At 52.5% G+C, this 11741-nt stretch overlaps 1 protein-coding gene across 1 annotated transcript in view; it reads right to left on the reverse strand.

Annotated features, from left to right (window-relative positions):
* ALX4 (ALX homeobox 4) overlaps window positions 1–9929 on the reverse strand; it is a 38482-nt gene extending 28553 nt beyond the window's left edge. Inside the window, exon 1 of the mRNA XM_062495196.1 lies at window positions 9533–9929. Coding sequence (XP_062351180.1) covers window positions 9533–9929 — 397 coding nt within the window. The remainder of the gene's footprint in view (window positions 1–9532) is intronic.
* Window positions 9930–11741: the final 1812 nt, after the last annotated feature.

Below are 11741 nucleotides of genomic sequence, written 5' to 3' on the forward strand. Positions count from 1 at the left end.
AACAGCAGGGTTATCTGGATGCCAACATGCTATCCAAGCCTAGGCACAAATAAACTTTATTATAGCTTCAACTCTAACTTAAAATCATCATCACCCACCTTTGCATGTGCAGCTGCAGGACCCTCTGTTTCCTGAGCTGATTTTGGGCCTTTCAGTAGATTTTTATGAGGCTCTGACCTGACCAATCATACAGTTAAAATAACCCTCTCTGTGTATGTTTCCCATCCTCAACAGAGCTGCAGTTAACTGAGTTGCTACATTCATGTTTGATGTAGCAGCCGATACCCCATTGCTTTCTATCCTTCATAAGTCCCTTTTTCTGATAGCTTGAAGGGGTATGAACTGGATGGAAATACTCATTTCTCTAGTGCAAGACCTCATACCCATATAAAGCAACCAGCTTTCCTCTCTTCCAGTAGCAGCTTTCCAACTTCTGTTCAAGGGCTGAAATGTAATATTTAAGTTCTGCCCTAAATCCCACAGCTTCATGGAGCATTTCTGGCCTTCTGCACAATCTGTCTAACTGTCTACGAATTGGTCCATTGGCTATTTATCTTGGAAGTCCTCACTGGAGATATGAGAAACACAAAATGTCTGCAGGTCCTCTGCCAATTTAGGTAGGTTCTTCTTCCTCTTGCCTTCTAGCATCTGGCTATGTCCTGTCTAGCTCAGAGTGATATCTGGCTCCAATCTGCTTACCAGGTTCAGACCAAATCTTGATAAGCTGGGTTATGTCTATAGTACAGTGCTTCCCAGCTCTCACCTATGGGTCCTTACCACAGCTGTGCTCCTGACTCTACTCCAGGAAGAGGTCTGGGCATGCACCAACCCAGGGAAGGCTGGAAAAGAACCACACTGTGCTCCAGTGAACTGTAGACCAGCACTGTGGTCCAGGCTCTCAGGCATACCCTGCCCCACTGTTTGGCCTCAGGCTCTCCTCTGGCAACAAGCTCTGCAGAGCAAGGCTCTGCCCAGTTCCTCTTTCCAGTCAGATGCACAGTGGGAACAGACATGCATTGGCCTTCCATGCAGTATTTTTTGAGTGGCATCTCTGGGGCAGGAAAAACCTGATGCTGTGGGCTTGTGCACACACAGAGGAAAGGACCAGTCTCATAGGTGACCCATCCCCCCTGGCAGACACAACAGCCTGAGACCAGCTCCATGCCCAGCAGGCTGGTACCCCTGTAAGCCTGTGATGTGATTTTTGAAATGTTTTTCTTTCAGAAACCTTGCTGTGGCACAAGTTTCGTATTATGTTTTGGGCTGAGCGATACTTTCCTGTTTCTCCTGTTCTGTAAAACAACTTCTAACCAGTGCCACACACATTCCTCAATACCTTGCAGAGTCATGGTCTTACAGATCTCTCTGAACACTATCCTAGAACAGAGTCATTCTATGATTGCTTTTGATACTTTCTGGGGAAATTCTCAATACTGCACTCTTTCCCTCTGCATACTGTACAACTTTGGTTTGTTTTGATTTAATTCTGGTGTGAATTTCTTTCACTTCCCACTGTTCCTAAATAGATTAGATATATGTAAGCACTTTTATTATCTGATCTGTCTTGCACCAAAAAGAATGAATACAGTTCCCCATTTCCCTTTTTTTGTGACACGAGCTATTTCTTTTAGGCAGCAGTGCTTGCGCCTAGAGCCCAGATGAGGAACAACAGCAATCAGATAGAAGTTATATTGAGACCTTACAAATTTATTTTATTTCCCTCTGACACCAGTCTGCACAAAGCATTTGTTCTCTTCCTCAGTTTCCTCATTCCCTATTGATAGCACTTCCCTGATGGGCCTTGTTTCTGTTGACTCCCTGTCCTTTGGTTTTATAGGGTTTTCAGATTTCCACTGAATAAAGGAGGCTGTTAAGTCCCACAGAGTTTGCACCAGACTCAGCATACAGCACACAGTCTGCTGGTGAGTAAACCAGCTTACCTTTCAGGCTCCACCACCAGCTCACCCACTGCCTTACAGCTAATGAAACCAGTTCTTGCTAATAAAGAGTATCTTCAGAAATAATACTGATTCAACCATCTGGTTCCAATAAGCAGATTAAATGTAAAAAGAATAACACTTAAACAGTATCTTCATTTAAAAAAAATATTATATACAAATATATTTGAATAAAAATTTAATACTGAGTTGGATAATGCAACAGTCTTCAGTTCGTGCAGATGAGAAACCATAGCTCATGATATACCAACTTGTCATGACCAAGTCCTGCTGGGACCTGAAGACAGCAGCTACAAAACATAGAATCACAGCTACTCTCAAGGGAGATATAAAGAATTTTATACTGGTGGGTTCATACTTAGATAATTCATAAAATCAGTTGCAGACACCTTCCGTAATAGTGCTGAGTCTGTCACTGCTTACTACCCATCCAAGATAGCTCCTCTTGTTCTACTTCTTCTTCTTCTTCTTCTTCTTCTTCCCCTGCCTCTCCTCATTCATCTCTTCTCCTCCCTCTCTCCATCCATTTACCCTGTTTCTCACTGATTCATCTCTTTGACCAAAAAATGACCTTAAAATTATCATGGTGATCACAATTGCTCTTTCACATTTTGTCTACTTATGTGACAGTCAAAATATGAAGATGATTTGCAAGCATGAATGAAAAATATGGCCAAGCAGATTCACCAGTATTTATACTAATATTGGATTATCTGAATTTACACAGAAAATAAAGTGGAGGTCATTTATTTATTACATGTAAGTAGCTTTCCTCCTCTGCTTATGAATCTTCCTTTACAAGTTGGGGCTGCTGAGACACATGTAACTATGATAAATTGCTCTGTTATTAATATGAAATATTCTCATTCATCTCTTAGTAAATGTTACTCAGGTAACAGGGGTCCCATATCAGCTGTATTGCCACTCAGGCTTCTCCTAATCCAGAACTATCTCCCTTTTTCCGTTTGAAAACATATCTATGTAAAGATATTAGACCCGTGCTTTCCAACATGATTAAAAATTGAGATGGGATTTGTTTTTCAAATATGTAGGAGGAGTACCTCACAAACATATGAGTTTTGGGGCAGGGATTGCTCAGCATTTTCTGAAAAGCACAACTCATATCTTATGTTGGCCAATACAGGTTGCCTACGCTGATGAGTTGCTTTTTAAAGATTAGACCATTAACGTGGATTGGCAGGTTGAGCCTATTTTACACACCGAAAAACCCGAGGATATGAGAGCACACCGATTGCTTACAGCTTTTTGTACAGAATAAGGACATGATTGTCAAGAAACCTAAGTTAAAGCCCCTACAAAATCACGCAACGGGACCTCTACTCCGTGAGTTTCTGACTCCAGCAGTGGCTCCTTCTCGAGCCGGCTGAGTGCCTCTTTCTGCCGGAGCCACGGCCCTGCGAAGGTCACACTGATGCCACTGAGTGGCCACAGCTTCACCTTGCACAAGCCACTCGGGTATTCCAAGCGTCAGTTTTTCCAACGGTAAAATGAGAATAAAAGCCTCTAACTACCCCGAGACACATTTCCACTTTTTACCTGAGAATTGCTAAACTACAAAAATGCCCTGAGCAAATAATAAAACTTCTTAAGGACTCCAGGGAGTAAAACTGGCTAAAGGGCCGGGAACTGGGGTGACCGAATGGACAGGTCTGGAGATGTCTTTAGCAGCAGACCTTGGCTCCGAGCCGCTCAGACACCACCTCCCTCTTACAAGGGAAACTCATCATGGCTTTGAACGCAGGGTTTGGAAAATGAATAAATCCTCACGATCTGAGGGACTGAAGTCTGCATATTAGCTCCCCTTAAACCGTGGGTGCATTTAACTTGGGAGGTTAGAAACCACAGCCAAAGAAATCTCTTTTGATTCACAACTTGTTTTGAGCAGTCATCCATAAAGCAGCCAGTGAATCACTCCAGCCAGTTAGTCATGCAACCACACTGAATGTACACTCAAAAGGCTGCACAAAATAAACAGCCTGCAGCTCCAGATAACACACACACAGCTCATTTGCACTATCTGGCATCAGCATATATTGTTAATAGGACTCCTACACCAAACCCTTAGGAAAAAAACGCACTCAAATAAGCATCTCCAAATCTCTCTCTCCATCAGTATTTTTCTTGTCTGTTTCGCTCTGTGTTGCTTTCAAAATAATTAACACCAGTAAAAGTTTTAAGACTCTTTCTCTCTCTTTCCGCACCTTCTTGTTGCTGGTAACGTCCTGCTGGGTTTACAGGCGTGCGCTGCTGAAGTGTAGGGCTAAAGCGGAGTTAATTCCAATCAGCAGCGGACAAGTCGAAAATAAACAGCTCTAGTGCAAAAAGAAATCTTCCTGCGAGGAGGGAGCGGCAGGGATACAGGGGGAGGGAGTCTCCCGGTCCTTTGACACATAAGTGTTATAAACAGCTCGGGTCAGGAAATCTATAAAAGCCTCCAGCCAGATCTACCGTCCCATACAAGAGAAACGCGAAACACCTTTCGGAAACAGGCGCGAATAAACCTTCCTGAGCGGCCCTAGGGGTAAGGAACGTGAGCCCTACCTTCGCTTCTGGCTCCCTGAGGAAATCCCGCAGGTTTCCGCGGAGGAGATCCCGCACCTCCGAGTGTCTGTTCAAACACAGGCTTAGCCAAACTCCTGGCGAGAGCTCCCTCCCCTCCCTGGGAGGGTGCCGGAACCCTTGAATGGCAGATCTGGTGGCCCTATTGTGGAAAAGAGAGGGCTATTGCCAGGGCGGCGTCAGCAGCACGCCGGGAGCCCGCGGCCGAGCCTCGCCGGGCAGCCGGTCCCACATCAGCGGGAGGGAAGGGCCGGCTCTGCCGCCCTGCTCCCTGAAGCTGGCCTCGCCTCCCCGCCCTCCCGGCTCCGCTCGCCGGCTCTTGGTCCCCGATGCCAGCTTGGATCCCTTCCCCTCGTGTCCCCTTCCCCCGCTTCCCCACTCGCGCCTGCCTCCCGCGCACTTCTCCCCTTTATACTCGCTCGTAGCTCCCCGCGGGGATCAGGGCAGCAGCATCCCGTCACCCCGGCAGGGAGAGGTGCGGGGGAGGCCGCGCACCCCGCCTGCCGCCCCGCCTGAGCTCTCAGCCGCGGCGAAGGAGCCCGGTCAGGAGCCGAGATCAAAGCCGCAGGCTGAGGGAAGGGAGGCAGGACCGAAGGGCCATCTCAGCTCGGGACAGCCCTCTCCAAGTCCTCTGCACCCCGGGTCTCGGCGGGCGAGGGGAAGGGACCGCCATCCCCCTCTCGGCGGAGCCGTTCCTGCGGGGATTCTTAGCAGGGCGGTCCGGACGCCGATGCGGGGACACGGCATCGCCCGAGGCGGGGAGCCCTGCGGGAGAGCCGAGGGGAGCGAGCACACGGCCCCGTTGCCCCGTTCGGCTCCGGGCACGGGGCTGCGGGGGAAGCCGGGGGAAGCGGCAGACGCCGCCGGCCCTCCCGGGCGCACGGCGAGCTCCGCAGAGCCCTTGAACGTCGGCGGGGGCTCTGTGCGGCACCGCGGGGAGCCCCGAGCGCCTGGCAGCGAGCGGTCTCTCTCGGGAGGCGGAGAGGGACCGCCAGCGAGCTCGTTCCTGCCGTGCCTGCAGCTTACGTTACATCAGGGAAGGAGGAGGAGAAATCCATTAAAAGTGTCAATTTAAAAAGCACGCAGCGGGCCTCCGATTCCTGCAGCAGTGGCTTTCTGTACTTCTAATAATAACGCACTTACGGCCGCATTTATTTGCTCGCTAAATTAAAAAAAAAGAAAGGCCGTTATTTGCATTACGCGGTACTTATAAAATTTCCTCTGTTAGAGAAAGCCGTTTCCTTTCTCCTGCTTCCTTTGAGCAAATATCCCCATCACATTCGCCTTCACTCCCAAAATGATTTTGTTCCAGCCGGTATTTCTAGGCAGCAATGTACGTATACATCTCCGTGTGTATAGGGGCATGTGAATACATATGTTTCAAGAAATATAACTTATTTCAGCTCCACACAGTAGAAATAGCAAGTCAGATTACTACAGCACATAAATCATCCGAAAGCTTCTTCCTCTCCTAAACCAAGATATATAACCTGTTCTCAGGACTAGATGATCTTGAAGGTCTTTTCCAACCTTGAAGATTCTCTGATTCTATGACTTTTATTTAAGAATTCAGCTCTCACTGCCCGTGCCGGTTTGCGGAATAACCCGTAGTGGTCCCTATTCGAGGCAGGGAACGCGGGGTAAGCAGTGCGAGCCTGCCGGTCCCCAGCAGCGAAGAGGCAGCGGGCTTCGGGTAGACACGGGAGGAGCCGTGCCGGGAACCCCATAGGGACAGGCTAGCAGCCACCCCTGCAAGGGGACTGCGGGGAGCCCGGCCGAGAGCCAGGGCCACCCGGTGCCACTGTCCCTGCCAGAAGCCGGGCTGGAAGCGCTCCGACGACTGCCGTCCGTGTCCTCCGTGTATTTACGGCCTCAGCTCTCCCTGGCCTATATTTATCTGTACAATGCAGTGGCAGGTCTTAGATCTAGAAATAGAAGCCGAGAGCAATAGATGGCAGGCTCGGGCTTTTTATAACTCAAAAAAGACTTGTTTATTAAAGAAATAAAATGGAATTAAACAGCTAAAAAAGGATGGGACACCCTGTCCCTCCGGCACGCGGAGTGGGTGCCATGCCCGCCGTGCCCCGCCGGCCCGGCCCCCATCGCATCGCCCGGCCGCTCGGCTCCGGACTCGCCCGGGCCTCGACAGCGACCGGGGAAAAGGCGGAGGCGAGGGCCACAGGGCCGCAGTGCTGGAAGCAGCACCCCCAGAAGGGGACCGGGGCCGGGCAACGAGTCCACCGTAACGACGGGCGCGGGTGAAGCCGGCTGCCTGAGTATGGCCTGACAGGAGAGCCTGGCTGGTGATTAGCCTTGGTTGATACTTTGATTGGTTGAGGTTTTTTCCCCCCCTCTTCCTTTGGGGTTTTATTGTTTTTAAAATTGAGGGGTTTATAGTCACGGCGACCCACCACTCCAGCATCCTGCTCAGGCCCGGACGACAGGGGACACGGGGAGCCAGCGGTCCCCGCCGCGCTCCTTCGCCTCTGCACAGTGCGCACGGCAGCACCAGCAGCGGGACAGCCGCCTGTCCCCGGCTTCCCGAGCAAACCTCTCCGGGCAGCTCTCCTCACTCTCCTCGAGTGCCTTGTGCACGCTGGCTGACCGCTCTTGTGCCCGCTGCAGAGAGCGAGGACGGCTCTCTCTCTCTCCCCGCGCTCATCCGCGCCGAGGGGATCTGCCCCGACCCGGAGGTTTCCCCGTCCCTTTAGCCCTCGGGGGCTTCCTCGGGCACAACTCCTGCGCCCGGTGCGGTGGTGTCGCGGTTTGGGAAAAGGCGGAGGAGAAGCGCCTATGGATGTTGCCCGCTCCGCGAAACCCCGATCTGTCTGTTATTAGCGAGTCTCTCTCTTCAGCTATTAAGCACTATTATTATCACTATTATTATCACTATTGCTATTAATTATCTTGCCGAACCATATGTCTCTCATTATAGCCCACCGTCCCCAGACACATCACAAGGGGCTCACAACGAGCGCGGTCTGGGCCGGGCCGGGCCACCCGCCGCTGGGCTCACACTGAAGGACAACCCCAAGCCTCGCTTGAAAATAAATCCGGAGAACCCCGGCGGTGTTAGGAGGGCAATAAACTCGCGTGATTCTACCGGGGGGTTGTAATGTGTCATCACAGGTTATGCCGGCGCCCTGGGCTTTGCAACCTACAAAAACAAGAGAGCCGGTTAACAGAGAGAGGATGTCGGGGCGGCGAGGAAGGCACGGGGTGCTGCCCTGCGATCCCATTCCCGGAGGGAGCGGGGACCGGTTACCTCCTGCACGGGCCGCGGCCCCGCAGGTCTCCCCGGTCCCACCGTGAGTCCTTTCCCGCGGAGCCCGGGCTGGCCCCAGAAGGCCTCCGCGGATGCGGAGCGGGCCTGATGCTGGTAGGGGTTGTCCGCCCACGGGGAAAGGGCAGGGGAAGAAAAGGAGCGTAGGAGAGGGCCAAAACCCCAGTTCTGGCCAGAAAAAGTGCAAGGGATGAAAGCAGCCCTCCAAGGGAGGTCTCACGGCGCTCCGCGGCCCAGCGAGGAGATATCCCCGGGAGGATGGTTGTGCCACCGGGCGTGGAAGGACCCGTGCGTGTCCGGGCAGGAGCCCGTACCGGCGCAGAGTAGCTAGGCTAAGCCTGCGGCTCCCGGGCTCGTCTGTATGGAGAGGACTACAAGTCCTTTTGCTGCGAAGGGGAGTCACCTGAGCGTGGGGGAGCTGGGGCTGTGGACCTGTATCCGGAGACACCTCAGCTGCAAGGGGGCGAGGGACGGCGCCTGAAAGCGACCTGGCAAGCCGGGGTTTGGGAGATAGGAAGAAGTAAAGCGCTTCTACCCTCTTTTAAGTCTAGAGATGGGGAATAAAGGGTAAAGACTGCAAAGAACGCTTAAATGATGGCAAGAGCCTAGAAGCGGGATTGCTAGCCTGACCCGGACCTCTTCCACCTCCTCTGTGCCCCCAGTCCGTAGTCATTGCCCGTCTTAGGATCTCCCTGGAAGCATGGTACTGTAGCCGTCCTTGCCTTTGGGACTAACGCATCGAGAATGGGACCCCGTCAGCGGAGACGCGCTCTGAATCTAGACCGGGGCAGTCCCTCTGCCCACACAGAGAACACCGGGAGGGAAAGGAAGAGCTTTCATTTCCACCTTCTCTTCTTGGGAAGACTTAGGGGGGCTTATTTGTTTCAGCGTTGAGTATTTGTTTGCTTAGTTTTTCGATTTGATTTTTTTTGTTTGTTTGTTTTGTTTTTTTTTTTTTTTTTTGGGGGGGGGGGGGGTGTGCGTGCTGTCTGTTTGTTTTGCTTTTCCCTACCTCCCCGATACAAAGGAAACCTCCCGAAGAAGCCTTTTAAAGCCACGGTCGGAAACGACATGAGAAGCGCCCCCTTTGCCGGCTGTACTGTCGAGCGCCAGCGCGAGGGAGTGTCTTAATTGCCGCTAATGACCCACGGAAGGGATGCGAGGGGGGTATCTACAGCCGGGCAGAAATCAATTAGGGGAGTGGCAATTAAGGGAGAAAGTGAGAGACAGGAGAGGCCGTTACCGCCAAAAGTGATGATTTCGGCGAAATTTTTCATAAATTCTTTCTGTGGAAAACGATCCCGGCGGAGAGCGCATTGCATAGCCTGGCGCTCCGCTCTTTCTGTTTCTGTCCAGGTTTCCGGGGAGTTCCCCACACTGCTCAAGAGCTAACGCTTTGCGGGAGCCCATCGCCCGCATGCCGAAATTACGATTCAGATCACGGCCAAGCGGGACAGGGGGGAAGGGCGGCTTCCCGCGGGCATCGCGGGCTCCAGACCCCGCTGGGAATGAAGATATTCGTGCGGCACAGCCGCCCCCGCTGCGGCGAGAGGGGGCTGCGCGCCGGAGCCGGGCAAGGTCTCCTTGACCCCGGTAGGGTTTGTCCTGCCCAGGCAGCCACCCCCCACTTTCCCGGGAGGCCCTTCCCAGGCCCCGGAGTCTCTCTCCGCTTTCTCCTCCAGTGCTTCCCCGCCGCCCGCCAAGGACTCACCGTAACAGGAGACCTGCAGGGCTCCGTTGTGGCCGCTACTCTCTTGCAGCTTGATGTTGCTGTCCGGGGGGGTTTTGCAGGGGCCTCGCTGCATGTAGAGGTGCGGCGGCTGCTGTTGCGGAGGGTATTTGTTAAAGGAGGCCGGAGACCCGGCAGAGCCGGGAGCCTGTACGCTGCCATCCAGGGACTGACATTCCTGCTGGCTGTAGCGGCTCCGGCACTTAGTGCTGCTGTCACCAAAGCCTTGTCCTTTGCTGGCCAGGAAAGTAGGGCTGAACTTGTCACTTGCTTGAAATGCCCTAAAAGGCGAGGAGCCTTCTGTGTCCTGGGAGGCTGCGTTGTAGTAGGAATCCATGGCAGCCGGATCACAATAAGAAACACAAGTATCAGCATTCATTCCTAAAATTAAAAGGCCCGAATGTCCTTAATGCGCTTGGAGGGGCACCAGGAACCACTCTTTCTCTCTCCCTCTCGCATAGATACACACTCACAGCTGGGCCGGGGAGCTCTAAGAGGATTCAGATGTTCGTGAAAGCTGACCAGATCTCCAAACCCCCTTAAATTCTCACACAGTAAAAGGGGTCGTTTTCTTTCCCTCCCTCCCTCTCTCACTTACGCTTGCCCTCCGTGTCTTCCTCCAAACTACATTCTAAAGAGGCTCTTCTCTGCACTTTCCCCCCCACCACATCGGGGGGGAAAAAAAAAAAAGAGAGAGAGAGGGAGACCTCTCCCCCAATTAATATGTAGATGATGACAGTGGAGGGGAGGGGGCCCAGGAAGGGGTGTGTGTGAGTGTGTGTACAGGAGTGTGTGGAAGCAGAGGGAAGGTGGAGGTCATATCTTTTGCTTTAAAAAAATAAAAAATAAACCATTCCACAAAAAACAAAACAGCCCCAAATTTTTTATGATTAAAAAACAAAAAATCAAGCAGATGACATAAACACCACGAAGGGATGAATGCGGGATCCGCGCCGGCGGAAGCGCCGGGGACGATTTAATGGTCGTGACATGCTCTCTTCTCTCCGGCTCTCTCCTCTGCTCACTGCCCCAGCTGTGGGGACCCTCGCCTCTGCGACCCCCTCCTCTCTACTAAAAGCAATACGGATTTTCCCCGCAGCTATCTGCCTCTAAGCCTCCCCCCTCCCGTTAACCCCTTCAGGGCCGACAGCTCTCCCAGCGCTGCCGTGAGCTGTTTCCCTACCACGGCATGGCCGTGCCGCAGTCGCCCCGCACAGAGCTTGGCGAGCTCTCCGTCGGGTCTCGCCACACGTTTATGATGGTCATTATTTATTTACCTCTAAAAACGTGCTCTCGTCAGGTGTAAAACTACTGGATCCAAACGGGAGGGCAGCAGGGATGGATTTTAACAGGGTCACCAAGCACACAGAATTGGATCAAGCTTCTGGGATTGCCAGAGGTGACTTGCAAAGGGACAGAGGCTGGCAGGAGCCCTTTTTGGTTTGAAGGGTCAATTACAACCCAGAAAGAGCTTAAAAATAAATCAATACTCACCTTTCGTCGTCCTTTCCCCCCCTCCCCGCCCCATTCAACCTGATTCCCCTCCTCCCCCAGTTAACTCCTGCTACCCCTTACTTACTCTTACCCTGCCTTCCTCCCATGCCCACATCTGGTTTCTATTGCTCACTTACCTTGAAGTTTTCAGTAATAAAGATATTACACAAACTAAACCCACAGTCCTTCAGAAGAAAAGAAAAGAAAAGAAAAGAAAAGAAAAGAAAAGAAAAGAAAAGAAAAGAAAAGAAAAGAAAAAGTTTAACGAAATAGAAGAGAAAAAAAGAGTGATGGAAAGGGAAGACAAGAAGAACCTTAACCCCTTCGGGAGCGCGGGCTGCGGGAGGGGAGCGGGGGCACCGGCGGCTGCTCTGGGCTCCCAGCGGGCTCCCCCCGGGGCCTGGACCGTGTGTCCTCCCTTCTCCCGCTGGCTTCCCCCACCCCGCGCAGAGCGGGGGGGACTCGTGGCTTTCATCTGTGTGAGTGTATATCTGTGTGTGCGGGGGGGAGCGGGACAGCAGAATGGGAATGTGACCCCCGAGACGACGGCTCGGGAGGGGCCCGTGGCCACCGCCACCCTCCAGGCCTTTGCTCCACGAGCAAGACCGGCACCGCCGTTTTCATTAGCTCGGATCTGACAAGAATAGGCGCCCACCCCTCGCTCCCCAGATGCAGAAGGGATTTCTAGCGACGTCGT

The sequence above is a fragment of the Cinclus cinclus genome, chromosome 6, assembly GCF_963662255.1.
Source record: "Cinclus cinclus chromosome 6, bCinCin1.1, whole genome shotgun sequence".
NCBI classification, from domain to species: Eukaryota; Metazoa; Chordata; class Aves; order Passeriformes; family Cinclidae; genus Cinclus; species Cinclus cinclus.